The sequence below is a fragment of the Chlamydotis macqueenii genome, chromosome 21 (genome assembly GCF_036417535.1).
Source record: "Chlamydotis macqueenii isolate bChlMac1 chromosome 21, bChlMac1.mat, whole genome shotgun sequence".
NCBI classification, from domain to species: Eukaryota; Metazoa; Chordata; class Aves; order Otidiformes; family Otididae; genus Chlamydotis; species Chlamydotis macqueenii.
In genome coordinates this window covers 8,846,416-8,860,395 of record NC_141576.1, presented here as the reverse complement: position 1 = coordinate 8,860,395, position 13,980 = coordinate 8,846,416, and the positions used below count along the sequence as shown (strand labels likewise).

Below are 13,980 nucleotides of genomic sequence, written 5' to 3'. Positions count from 1 at the left end.
AAGCCTGAACTGTGCCCCCGTCACTAGCGCTGTGGCTTTTAATTGCCGTGGGATGTAATTAGCTCCTTTCCCCATCCAAGCCCTCGGTGTACAGCTGGAGGCTGTGGGGGCCAAAGGGTCTGAGGTTGTAGCAGAAAATGCCCCTTAGAAAGCGTAGCGTGGCCAGAAGGAAAATAACTTGTGCCTCGCATGTGTGACGCTCTCAGAGTGAAGATCCTGGAGGAGGAGAAGATGCGGCTGCGGGAAAGCAAACTCCAGCTCATCGGCCACGCGCCCGGCTTGCAGCGCACGCCGAGGAGCATCCACGCTCCCAACACGGAGGTGAGACTTGGTCTCAGCAGAGAGGTTGCAGGAGCTGATGTCTCCTGCCAGCGAGGGCTGGTGTTTGTAGCTGCAGCTGAGGGTGCCGGAGAAGAGCTGAATCGATCCCTCGCTTGGGCTGGAGAGGGCCACCAAGCACGCAGCGGATTGCAACGGCTTTGTCGGCGAGGAGGGGCTTCGCGGGGAGCTGCAGGCTCAGTGCGCTCGCCTGTACCGCTCCATCCCCGAGCTGCTGTGCAGTGAGATCCTTGTTCACCAGGACAGAAACTGCGCTTTGACTCTCCTGCAGATCCAGGGTTGTTAGAAGAGCTTAGGTTTAAAGTTAGCTTTAAAATGAGGAGAAATGACCCAGAGCAGTGTGGCTTGGAATGTTACTGCCGTCAGCCAAAAAACGTCAGACCAAGCTGACCCACAGCATTGGCCAAACTGAACTGAGTGAAGATAGGCCTTGCCTAAAAGCTCAGGTTTAGATTGACCAAGTTAGGGAAGAACTTTAGGGGGAGAAATGGAGGAGAATCCAGGGAAGCCAAAGATTGTGTTTCAGCAACTCTTCAAATAAAACGAGCGGATTTGGAAGTTTATTGGTGTGTTTTGAAATTTGGAGGGAACCCAGTTGGGTTGGAAAAGAACTGTTAAGGATGGAGAGGCTGCTTGGGGCCTGGCGGAAAGAGCTGTTTGTGTGTTCCACTGGGTTTTATTTATTTCTCTTTGTTTTACCTGGGCTAATTAGGGTTTGTTTTGCTGGGTTTTTTTGTTTGTTTGGTTTTTTGTTTAAATCAAAAACCAAAGGACAAATCTATGATTAGTACCCTCTGTGGGGCTGGAGCTGATGGGGAGAACTGTCAGTGGAGCTGGGGACACTTTGCAGACCAAGACTGTATGGTGAAATCTGGGGTCTGACTGGCACCTCCTCCTTTGAACGCCTCTCTTCCTCCTTCCAGGACTTGAAGAGTGTTAACTTCTCCGGACGCCAGCCACAGAGTAAGGTGTTGCCGTCTCCCTGTACCAGGTACGTGGGGTAAAGGGAGGAGGCAGGGAATGCTTCTCTGCATGGGGTGAGGGGGAAATTGAGTATTCTGACTGCTCCACCCTGTGCTTTCCCCTCCAAGGGTCCCTTTTTTTTTTTTCCCCCAAATTATCAGGGAAATGGTCTTAAAAAAGACTCTGTGAAACTAATGGGAAGGGGATGGAGGAGTAAAATCCACACAGTATGCCAGGGAACTGCGGGATGTGGAGATCAGCTTAGTGCCCAGTGGTTTTGGAGGAGTGTCTTTACACAAGAGGTTGAGACACAGAGGTCCCCTGCTGCGCGCAGCCGTACGACCCACGTCCCGGGCTGCGGGGCAGGGGGGAGCTGGAGCTGTTTCTCCGCGATGCAGCCAGCAGCACTGCGCTGTGTGCCAAAATGGGCAAGGGGACAGCAGAGAGACTGTGAACCCTGGTCTCTGCTTGCTGGAGACCCGGCACAGCGGGCTTGCTTCCAGCCTGCGCGTCTGGAGGGTGGCGGATGGGCTGTCGCAAGTCAGAGTAGGTTCGGGGGTCGGCGGGGGCCGTCAGCTGCTTGACCGCAGGAAGAGGATCGGGGCCTTTAGTCCCAGCAAAAGGCATTGGCCATCGCCCTGCGCTGCCTCGCGGAGATGCCAGGAGGAGCGTTGGGGCTGTGCAGGCGGCCGGGGGTCAGACAGAGTTTGCAGAAAGGCTTGAGAAGAAATTTGTTTCCAGCTTGCCATCACGAGAACCACCAGACTCTCTCAGCGCCCTAAAGGACACGCAAGACACGAAGCCTGAAGGAGAAGCTGAAAGCCAAGTGCCGTCCTTGTCTTTATCCCCCTCTCAACCTTCTGAGATCGGGTACTTAAATGTCGCTTCACCTGGAGACACCACAGCCTCCCAGCTGCAGGAGGAGAGTCAGAGCATCAGCTCCGAGAACTGCTGACTGGGGAAAGCTGTTCGTAAAATATTCGCTGCAGTGCAAGGTTTTGGGCTCCTCTTGCCATGGGATGAGAAGAACTGCAGGGGAGGGCTGCCCACTGGCCTGGCCTGGTCATTTCTGGGCTATATTTCAACTGAATTACTCAACAGCTTTTTTTCAACTTACCCAGCTGTAAATGTGTGTGTGTGTGTGTCATCCCAGATGCCCTCGGAGGCTGGAATTTGTAGATGACCTGAGTAAAGTGGATGAGGGGTGGGGTGAAGCGTATCTTCCCCTGAGCCCTCATTCCTCGTCCAGTCAAAAACTACAAGCTTTGTAAGTAAGACTCGGAAAAGTTCTCTTGTGCACTCTCGGATCCCACGCACTCCCTGCCCTGTGCCCGCTTATCTCTGTTCCCCTCAGTCTGTGCCTGTGCAGGGAGCCGGAGGGGCCGAGGGACACGGAACAGGAGTGTGTGTGGAGAAGAAAGGGGGCACGTGAAGATGCAGAGGAGGAAGGAGGGTAGATCTTGCATGCTTACTAACAGTTGATGAGCTTACTAACAGTCCATGAGGATGCTCGGGTGGGAGCAGGAGGAATCGGACCACGCAGAGCGGGGGTGTGGAGGGGATCTGTGTACGCAGAGAGGGCAGCAGAAAGGATCAGAGTGTGAGCTGCGGGGAAGAGGAGGATCTGACTGCACGTGAGTGGGCGTGGAAGAGATCTGTGCGTACCCAGCAGGACATGGGATCAACAGGAATCGCAGCTCGCATGAGTTCTGAGCAAACTCCAAGGAAATGGGAGCGCTCAGAGGAGGAATGGGAGCGCTTCTGAAACATAAGGCGTCAGCCCAGGGGGGATGTGAGCAGGCCTGGGGGGATGTGAGCAGGCCTCTGAGCTGGCGCAGAGGGCCACGGTGGGGGTAAGAGCGGTCCCTGACGGGAAGAGCAGGTCTCCCAAGGTGAGGAACAGAGGATCTCTGAGGAGAACGAAGAGGGCATGAGCGCACAACAGTTGAGGTTGCTTCAAAATCTACTTGGCTTCAGCCACAATTAAAAAAAAATGTTTTTCCCAATCTGCCATGCTATTTGTATCCGTGCTGAGATCCAGCGTTAAAGATATTTTCTTGGAACTCAAATTCTTGCTCTCCGCTCGGGCTACTTTCCATACCCATCTCAAAACGATTTCAAATCACCTTTTCCCAGGGCACGTGGTCCCCTGCATCTCAAGGTTCTCCACTTGTGTGACTTTTAGTGAGAACTCCTGAAACTGAAATGATTGAGTGGAGGTTTTTTTACTTTCCACCTGACCTTTTTCACCCTTCAACTCTTGTTTCCCTGGCACCACGTTTGTGTCTGCTCAGGTGAGCTCCAAGGGTGGTTGTCCGCCACCTTTGGGTCTCCCTGTGGAGAGGGCAGTGGGTGGGTGGGGGCGGCGATGACCAAATCGGCGTACTGAGTGCTGGTAACAAATCTGTTTCCAACATCCTGGGTTCAAACCTGTCCTTGTCTCAGCCTTTCGGGCCTGACCGTGGGCTCGAACCTTGGATCCTCAGGTTGAAGTCTGACGATCTCCCAGCTGATCTAGGGAGGCCCCTTCGTGCCGCACACTCGGCACCAAAACAGATGTGGTGGTTTAGCCCTGCTCAGCACACAGCTTCTCGCTCACCCTCCCCCTCCCCAGTGGGATGAGGAGAGAACTGGGAAGTGCTGGTGGACGAGAAGCTCAACATGAGCCGGCAGTGCGCCCTTGCAGCCCAGAAGGCCAACCGCATCCTGGGCTGCATCAAGAGGAGCGTGGCCAGCAGGTCGAGGGAGGGGATTCTGCCCCTCTGCTGTGCCCTGGTGAGACCCCATCTGGAGTACTGTGTCCAGTTCTGGAGCCCCCAACACAAGAAGGACATGGACCAGTTGGAGAAGGTCCAGAGGAGGCCACGAAGATGATCAGAGGGCTGGAGCAGCTCTGCTGTGAGGCCAGGCTGAGAGAGCTGGGGCTGTTCAGCCTGGAGAAGACGAGGCTCCGGGGAGAGCTGAGAGCGGCCTTCCAGTGCCTAAAGGGGGCTGCAGGAAAGATGGGGAGAGGCTGTTCAGCAGGGCCTGGTGTGACAGGACAAGGGGTAACGGTTTTAAAATAGAGGGGGGTAGATTTAGATTAGAAATTAGGAAAAAATTTTTTACGATGCGAGTTATAGAACACTGTCCCAGGTTGCCCAGAGAGGCGGTGGATGCCCCATCCCTGGAAACGTTCAAGGTCAGGCTGGATGAGGCTCTGAGCAACCTGGTCTGGTTGGAGATGTCCCTGCTCCTGGCAGGGGGTTGGACTGGATGGGCTTTGAAGGTCCCTTCCAACCCTAACCATTCTGTGATTCTATGATTCTAAGAAAGGAAAACTCCTGGGTTGAGATGAAGACAGTTTCCTGGAATAGCGAAGGAAAACTACCATAACAACAGGATATACGGATATTAATATACACCAAATGAGCACTGCACGTTTTCTCACCACCCCACATCCCAGTGACCGGTGCAGCTCGTCCCCAGCAGCGATCACAGAAACAAAACCGAGTGGCAAGCAAGGGAGGGAGAGGGAGAGAGCGAGGGATGCCAGACATGCGCCCCCCTCCCCGGGATCCCCCCACTTGTGTACTGAGTGTGACGGTTGTGGCACGGAACGCTCTCCGATCCCGATCCCTGAGTGAGCTGCGAGCTACGCGAAAAGATTTCAGCCGCAATCAACGTGAGCAACTCGCCGAGGGATTTTGGGTGTGCTGAAAGGCGCAGCGAGAGAGACCGCGCACCCTGAACGGCACTGGGGGGTGTGGGGAGACCCGAGAGGCAGCCCAGGGGCCCAGGGTGCACCCAAAGGCCCGCTGAGAGGGACTGGGCACACCAGAAGGCAAACCGAGGTGTAGGGACATCCCAAAATGGATACTGGAAGCCCGGGGTGCCCCCAGAGTGACAGCCGGGGCTCCCGGGATGCAGAGAGGGGCTCACCGAGGGGCCCAGGGTGCCCCAAACCTCACGTGAGGGCCCAGGAAGCCCAAAAAGGCAGATGGGGCGTGCAGCCAGTGTCTCCCATGCTTCCAGGGAGCCTCGCTGGCGAGAGCCTGCCCTGCCGAGCCCATCCGCCTGCCACGTGGGCGAGCGCCGCCGAGGTGCCGGGAGAGGAGCGGAGGAGCGTGGGTGCCCAGAGAGAGCGTGGAGGTGGCAGGGGTAACCCTGTGCCCCCGGACACAGCGTGCCAGGGGCTGTTTGCCGCGGCCACGTGGCCTGCGCGCGCGCAGAGGGGTTTGGAGCACGCGGAATGCTCCGCCCCGCCCGTCCCCAGCACTTTATGATGTCAGCGAGCTGCTCATGACATCAGCGCTCCAGGGGCACTGGTGCAGCGCTGCACTCAGCTCCTGGTGGGGCTGTGCAGCTGGTGCTGGTGGAGCTGGTGGTGCTGGTGCTAGTGCTGGTGGAGCTAGTGCTGGTGGTGTGGTGGAGCTGGTGCTGGTGGTGCTGGTGCTAGTGCTGGTGGAGCTAGCGCTGGTGGTGTGGTGGAGCTGGTGCTGGTGGTGCTGGTGCTGGTGGAGCTGGTGTTGGCGGTGCTGGTGGAGCTGCTGGAGCTGGTGGTGGTGGTGCTGGTGGAGCTGGAGCTGGTGCTGGAGCTGGTGGTGCTGGTGCTGGCGGCTCAGCCCGTAGGCATCTGCCTGTGCCCTGCCCCTCTGGGCTCAGTGCTTCTGTTCTCAGCCTCCACCCAGCAGCACCCGCCGAGTCGGGCCTGCCCCTGCTCCCTGGAGAGAGGCGAGGCGGGGCGCTGCCCATTCCCGTCGGGCCATGAAGAGGGTCTGGCGCTTCCTGCGGAGCAGGACAGTTCCGAAGGGACCCGCGTCCTCCAGCAGCAACGGTGGTAATGAGCTCAAGCCAGAGGGCCAGGATGAGCTGTGTCCAGAAGCCAGGAAAAGCTCTGGGGGGAAAGTAAGTAAAAGCAAAGACTGTAATTCCGAGTCTTCGTTAGAGGGTCACCTGGCCCACTGCTGTGCAGTAAGACCTTCTCAGTGAACAGCGTCTCACGCAGAGCAGTGGAAGCGTCTTTTAGAATCTGATGTTGAGTTGTTGACCACGCTCTTTGGTTAGACAAAATGCTGCCACTCTCTCCTCTTTTGAGCTGATTTCCTAAGCGCTCTCCGTTTTTGTTCTTTAACTTTGAACAGGCAGAAAACGCCAAAGCCCAAACACTGACGGCAGGATTGCATTCATCCTGTTCCCACCTGAGCCCTGGAAGTCATCAGACAGATGACATGCAAACATTTTTGAGAGAATGCGAACGACGGCTTCTTGTGCATGAGCGCATGTTTGAGGTGCTGGAAACCAACAAGAGCTTGTCTCAGCAGCTGAGCAAAGCCAAAAGAAAAGCTAGTAGGCTGGGAGAGGAAGTGCAGGAACTGAAAAAAGCGCTGTATGAGAAGACGCAGGCTTTAGAGAAGACAGAAAGAGAATTACATCAGGCCCAGAGGCAGGCAAAGCAGCGGCGTGCTCTACAGCTTGGGAAAGATCAGGAGAGAAAGGATGCCATCAAGAAGGCAGAAGGTCTGCAGGAGCAGCTGGCCCAGCTCCAAAGTGAAAACCTTTCACTCCGCCAGCAGCTGGGAGACATGCAGAAGACCGCCCAAGAGCGAACGGTGAGTGGTGAGTAAAAAAGAGGTGAGGTGCTCACTGACCAGGAACGGCTGAAAGGAGAGCAGTTGCCGAGGCACCTGCCCAGGCGCAAGGAACGTGCGTGGGAGCCTAGCGCTCACGGTGCTTCTGCTTTGTCCTGGAGTTGTGGGAGTTGTGGAAGGCTCTGGCAAGCCTGGAGAGATGCTCGCAGAGACGTAAGTACACAGAAATGCTTAGGCATGCGTTGGTTTTCGTTTGTGCAGCAGCAGAAGGGCAGAAAGGACGATACAGCGTTGGCTGTAGGATCGCTCTGGCCTCTGGTCACTGGAGAAAGGGCTGCAGTCCCACTGCGGCCCTGCACTGGCAGCCAATGAGATTTTAGCATTGCCCTAAGAAACAGGCAACCCCCCCCACGCACAGTCCCCACAGCTTCCAAGAAGAAGGTGCTGCGAAACAGACAACTGCAGCAAGAGATGACATTTCTTTAGCTGTCTTCCCTTGCCACGGGCGGCTGGAGATCATCCGCGGGGCAGACGCCACCTTCTCCAGGGGATGGGAATCCTTCCCTGTGCGCTGCACGTAGGAAACGGATCTCAGGCTATTAACGAGGAACTGCAGTTAAAAATACCAAGTTCAGCTTCTTACCTTTTTCTTTGTACTCCTGTGATATTGTTTCCCTAGAGAGCAGAGGGACAGCTGCGAGGAGAGCTCGCTGATGCTTCCAGAAAGCAGTGGGCAGCAGAAACGGCACTGAAAGTTTCCCGGCAGCAGCGCGATTCCCTGATGCAAGAGAACTCCCGCTTGCGAGAGGCGCTGGGCAAGGCCAAGGCCAAGGTAGACAAAGTCTGCAGTCGTGTTCGTGCACGTGAAGCTGGTCCTAATCCCCTGCTTGTGGTGGTTTTGAGGAAGGACGGGGACCTGTGTGTACCCCTGCCTCGTGAGCCAGGCTGCACCCTCCCTCTGCGCCAGGCCTGAACCTCTTGTCCTTCCCTCGGCACTGCCCGCGCCAGGCGCTAGCACGGGGCGTGCGCACGGGGAGGAGCGGGGCGGAGCAGGACGCGGTGGAAGCCAAAGGAAATGCAGTGAATGCCATCAAAGGCAGAAGAGCATCTTCACAGCAGCAGAAGCGCTGTGATGCTGGGGAGGGGGTCGAGGGCCTTTGCCACCGAGCCTTTTTGGAAAGGAGGGACGGATGGAAGCTGGAGCCGTCTCTTTGGCAGGGGCTCAAGCGGCGTGGTTACCTTCAGAAATCCAAGCGTCTTTTCCCCGGGTCGAAAGACAGACTGGGGGGATTGCAGCGGTGGTCTCCATCCACACGCTGACTGGGTGTCACAGGGGTTTCGGAGCCCTCTGCTTAGGGCAGATTGGCTTCTCCCCACACCCAGGAGTGCGACCTCTCTGCGCAGCTGGAGGCGGAGTCTGAAAGATCTCTGCAGCTCAGAATTACAAAGGAGGCGCTGCGAGGGCAGGTGGCTCTTCTGCAACATCGCTTGGCGACCCCTGGGGTGGATCAGACCGCAGCGGTGCCTGAAGGACAACGGCGTGAGCGGTCAGCACAGCAAGGACTGAGAGAGAAGCAGTGCCTCAACCTGCTTGAGCAGGTCCATCAACGTAGCACGTGCATGTGTAGCCTGCCTTGCGTTCATTGGTGACTGCTCGTGGCTTTCAGGTGTTTTGCCTTGGGCTTCTCGTTCTCTAGAACTTCCTGCAGGGAGGCTGGGGAGATGCGAAAGGCGGCATCAGCGTGCCTGTGTGTGTGCTGTGGGACCCGTGTGCATGGAAAATGTGCAGCCTTTTCCTCATCCTCCTCCATACGGTGTTGTGGGCTGCTTAACAGGGGCTTTCGCATGAGAACGGCAGCAAGAGCAGGGTGTTTGAGAGCAGCGGGCATTGTCTTTTTCTTCGGGTTTCCTGAGTTGCATCTCCTGCTTTAGACACAGGCAGCCGCTCAAGGCAGAACAGAAGAGGTCACCACCACAAACCACCTTGGAGGAAACAGCTGGAGCTGAGACGTCGAGCTCTGCAGTCAGAACTGGAGAGAGCACGGAGCGTGCAGGAGCAGACCGCGCTGCTGCTGGCATATGCACAGGCAGAATTAAAAAGCTCCGAAAGGCGTTATTTGGTGGCCCAGGAAATTATAAGGTGCCTCAGGATTCGATTAAAACAGTAAGTCCAAACACTTTCCTTTTTTCCCCACCTCACACAGTGACCACATGGATCGCCTGGACGCCTGAGGAGCCATATGCGGGGGCAGCGCGGAAGCCTGTGTGCGGGACTGCAGCAGCGTGCCGTCACACCGGGGAACAGCTTTGTGGCAGTGCGAGCAGCGGTCGTTCCTGCACGCTCCTGCCTTTTTCACAGGGCTCCCGAGATGTGAGCAGAGGCCAGTGCCGCGAGCCCTCGGGAGCAGCGGCGCAGGCTCCTCAGCCGCGCAGCAGAGTGTCCCAGGCAGGGCCGGGGACACAGCAGAAACCCATCGGGCTCGGGTCGGCGTCTCCAGGGTGGAGTCTTCAATGGTGGGGTGGGTCAGGGATTACGGGTGGGTTTTGCCTGTCATCCTGACGTAGCGGAAATCTTTTCCATGTAATTGCTGGCTGGGTGGAGCTCGAGGAAAGAAGTTGCTTGCTTCTCCGCAGGTCTGTTAGGTGGAAACCCGAGACACGCAGCCACTTCTCCAGACAGGATCTGAACCTACTTCATGAGAACTGTTCCTCTGGAGCGCCAAGGTCCCAGATTGCTGGTTTGCTTTTGAGGCTTTGTCTGAATACGGTGGGTGTAGAGAGAAGGTGTTTTGGCAGGACAAGTTCGATCTGTCTGCACACGGAAGGATGGATCTCTGCTGTGCTGGGAGATCCGGTGGCCTGGCTCTGACAGAGCGGCTTTGCCTGTTCAGAGACAGACCATACTGTGTTTTGGTCAGGAGGGACGCAGGAGCTGCTGGAAAACCCTGTGCTCCACAGAAGCCCTCTCTTGACCTCCCTAGGAACGTGGGGCACTTGAAGGCAAAGAGGTCTCGGGGTCCGAAGTGGAAGCAGATGCCGTTTGTGGGTTTTGCGTGGGTTTATTTCTCGTGCGCAGCCTCTGGCATTGCCCTCAGGGGCTTTGGAAAGCCAGGTAGCTGCTGATGGTGAAACATGGAAAATCGGATCTCTTCCTTTGCGCGTGACCCTGTCGTCCTCTGTTTCCTCCGGTGGGCCTAAACCTCTCCAGATCTTTACAGCGTCCTGGCACAGTCGATAGCTGTCCATGGACTTCGTGGGCTAGGCCTGCTGTAGAACTGACATTGACTGGATCTCGCTTTTTTTCTCCCAGTCACTCGTGAACATGAAACTGGATCTGGTGGGAATTCTCCGTCAACACCTCCTGCTCCTACGGCAAATGTAAATGGAATCCAGGATCCCCCTTCCAGGGCAGCGCTGCCCAGGAGCGATGCTTAGAACAACAGTTACTGACTGGGACAAAATACTCATGCAAATTTGTGAAAAATGTTTGGCTCTGCCTATCTCCTGTGCTTTCCCCCCACTGTCCCTCCTGAGCCACCACGCAGGCAGCTCAGCAAGGTTTAGTGGTTGCGATGCCTCCCCTTCCCTGCCTCCCCACTGGTGGGGGTCTCAGGGCTGCCGGAGGAGCTGCGGGATCTGCCTGGGCCCTTGGCAGGCTGGCGAGGCCTGCGGGACTCTCCTCAGCCCAGCAGCTCTGGGGACCGGGGCCGGGGGCGCAGGCAGGAGCGTCCCCTCCGCCCACAGCCGGCTGCCGGGCCGGGGGTGTCTGGGGTCAGCCCAGTCCCGGCCCCGGGGAGGGGTGGGGGTCTGAAGGGCCTCTCCCTAGGGCCTGGTCTGCTCTGGGAGTGTCCGCTGGTCAGGGACTCGGCCCCGATGGAGCTGAATTCTCCTCAACACTGAGGCAGCCGGGCCTAACGCAACGCTGCACTGAGACAGCCACCGTGTTCATAGCTGTCCTTCTCCAAATACTTTCGCATCTCCCCAGCCTCCCTGCAGGAAGTTCTGGAGAACGAGAAGCCCAAGGCAAAACACCTGAAAGCCACGAGCAGTCACCAATGAACGCAAGGCGGGCTACACATGCACGTGCTACGTCGATGGACCTGCTCAAGCAGGTTGAGGCACTGCTTCTCTCTCAGTCCTTGCTGTGCTGACCGCTCACGCCGTTGTCCTTCAGGCACCGCTGCGGTCTGATCCACCCCAGGGGTCGCCAAGCGATGTTGCAGAAGAGCCACCTGCCCTCGCAGCGCCTCCTTTGTAATTCTGAGCTGCAGAGATCTTTCAGACTCCGCCTCCAGCTGCGCAGAGAGGTCGCACTCCTGGGTGTGGGGAGAAGCCAATCTGCCCTAAGCAGAGGGCTCCGAAACCCCTGTGACACCCAGTCAGCGTGTGGATGGAGACCACCGCTGCAATCCCCCCAGTCTGTCTTTCGACCCGGGGAAAAGACGCTTGGATTTCTGAAGGTAACCATGCCTCTTGAGCCCCTGCCAAAGAGACGGCTCCAGCTTCCATCCGTCCCTCCTTTCCAAAAAGGCTCCGTGGCAAAGGCCCTCGACCCCCTCCCCAGCATCACAGCGCTTCTGCTGCTGTGAAGATGCTCTTCTGCCTTTGATGGCATTCACTGCATTTCCTTTGGCTTCCACCGCGTCCTGCTCCGCCCCGCTCCTCCCCGTGCGCACGCCCCGTGCTAGCGCCTGGCGCGGGCAGTGCCGAGGGAAGGACAAGAGGTTCAGGCCTGGCGCAGAGGGAGGGTGCAGCCTGGCTCACGAGGCAGGGGTACACACAGGTCCCCGTCCTTCCTCAAAACCACCACGAGCAGGGGATTAGGACCAGCTTCACGTGCACGAACACGACTGCAGACTTTGTCTACCTTGGCCTTGGCCTTGCCCAGCGCCTCTCGCAAGCGGGAGTTCTCTTGCATCAGGGAATCGCGCTGCTGCCGGGAAACTTTCAGTGCCGTTTCTGCCGCCCACTGCTTTCTGGAAGCATCAGCGAGCTCTCCTCGCAGCTGTCCCTCTGCTCTCTAGGGAAACAATGTTCTTTTTGGGCTTCCTGGGCCCTTGCGTGAGGTTTGGGGCACCCTGGGCCCCTCGGTGAGCCCCTCTCTGCATCCCGGGAGCCCCGGCTGTCACTCTGGGGGCACCCTGAGCTTCCAGTGTCCATTTTGGGATGTCCCTACACCTCGGTTTGCCTTCTGGTGTGCCCAGTCCCTCTCAGCAGGCCTTTGGGTGCACCCTGAGCCCCTCTTGGGTCTCCCCACACCCCCCAGTGCCGTTCAGGGTGCGCGGTCTGTCTCGCTGCGCCTTTCAGCACACCCAAAATCCCTCTGTGGGCCCTTAGGTGGGCCCTGGAGCTCTCTCCCTGTCTGTCAGGGCTGCCCCAGACCTCTCACTGTACCTTTTGGGGTGCTGCGAGACCCTTGCTCAGCATTTTGGGTTCCCCTGCACGCGTTAATCGGCCTTTTGATGCTCTTGTGGCCCATGTCCGTGCCTTTTGGGGGACCCCAGTCCCCTACGTGTGAACTTCAGTGCTCTCCAGGGCAACTAGTGTGCGAGTCAGGATGCCCAGAGCCCCGAAGGAGGCCTTTCTGAGCACCCCACGGCCCCTTGGCCTGCATTTCGGCCCACCCCAACAAGGGGTGCCCTTGGGTGCATCTCTGGGCCCCTCGATGTGCTTTCTCCTGCACCCCACCCCCCATTGCCATGCCTTTCACTGCACCCCAGGGCAATCGCTGTGCCTTTTGGGGCGTCCCTGGCCTCAGTGCATCCCATGCCGCTTGGCACCCCTTTTGGCACACCCTGGACCCCTTCCCGATCCCAGCTCTCTTCTTCTCGGGCCATCCTGAACCCCTTGCTGTGCTTCTTGGGGGTTGCTGGAACCCTCCGTCTGGCTTTCGGGGTGCCTTGTACTCCTCCGTGTGCCTTTAAGGGCACCCCGGTCACCGCGCTGTGCCATTTGGGAAAGCCCAGAACGCCGCCGAGTCCACCGCTAAACCACGTCCCTGCGCGCCACATCTACACGTCTTTTAAATCCCTCCGGGGATGGTGACCACCACGTCCCTGGGCAGCCTGTTCCGGTGCTTGACAACCCTTTCGCTGGAGAAATTTTTCCTGATATCCAACCTAACCCTCCCCCGGCGCAATTTGAGGCTGTTTGCTCTTGTCCTATCACTTGCTACTCGGGAGAAGCAGCACCCGCGTGCCTGTTGCATCTCCCCGCGCCCCTCGGTGTGCCGTTCAGGGCGCAGGGCGTCTCTCGGTGTGATTTTTTTCTCTGGCAGCGACGCCCGATGTGCCTCTGGCTCCTCCCCGCGCCCCGCAGCGTGCGGTCAGCACGGCCCGAGCGTCACCGTGTGGGCTGCTGGGCATCTTCAAACCCCTCGCTGCGTCTCTGGCTGCCCCAGAGCCGCGAGTGGCCTTTCGGGCACCCCGCACAGCTCGATGTGTATTTCACGGGGTCCCACTCTTGCCAGCTGTGTGTTTCCGGGCGACCCTGGACCTCTGGACGTGCCCTTCTGCTGCCCCATCTGTGCGCTTTTCCAGATACACCCGCTAAGCGCGTTCCTGAGGCACGTCTTTCTGGGAGCAGGAGAGCAGGCCCAGCCACAAGTACCACGGAAAACCTGCCCCCGGCCACGGCTTTGACCTGGCTGCAAAGGACTCGGAGGGAGCACTGAAAATCTGCACCCTCGCTGAGAGAAAACCATGAGCCAGGATCCCCGTCTTCTCCACGTCTGGGAGCAGATCTTTGAAGAACTTCATCACCGCTCTCCTTCCGCAGCACAGCAAGATGCCAAAGCTGTTGAATACAAAGCTGAAGCTCTGGAGCCCCAACATCAGAAGGACATGGACCAGTTGGAGAAGATCCAGAGGAGGCCCCGCAGATGCTCAGAGGCTGGAGCAGCTCTGCTGTGAGGCCAGGCTGAGAGAGCTGGGGCTGCTCAGCCTGGAGAAGAGGAGGCTCCGGGGAGAGCTGAGAGCGGCTCCCAGTGCCCAAAGGGGGCTGCAGGAAAGGTGGGGAGAGACTCTTCAGCAGGGCCTAGAGTCCCTCTCTAGATAGCACGATGGGGTGATGGTTTTAAACTGGGGGGGGGTAGATTCAGACTGGACAT

General features: G+C 57.9%; 1 protein-coding gene across 8 annotated transcripts in view; it reads left to right on the top strand.

The window, feature by feature from the left end:
* CCDC30 (coiled-coil domain containing 30) overlaps positions 1–2,591 on the top strand; it is a 39,343-nt gene extending 36,752 nt beyond the window's left edge. For all 8 annotated transcript variants that reach the window (XM_086764308.1, XM_086764313.1, XM_086764312.1 and 5 more), the window contains 3 exons: positions 207–321; positions 1,263–1,330; positions 2,044–2,591. In XM_086764308.1, the coding sequence (XP_086620434.1) occupies positions 207–321; positions 1,263–1,330; positions 2,044–2,257 (397 nt within the window). In that variant the 3' untranslated portion in view covers positions 2,258–2,591. The remainder of the gene's footprint in view (positions 1–206; positions 322–1,262; positions 1,331–2,043) is intronic.
* The last annotated feature ends 11,389 nt before the right edge of the window (positions 2,592–13,980 follow it).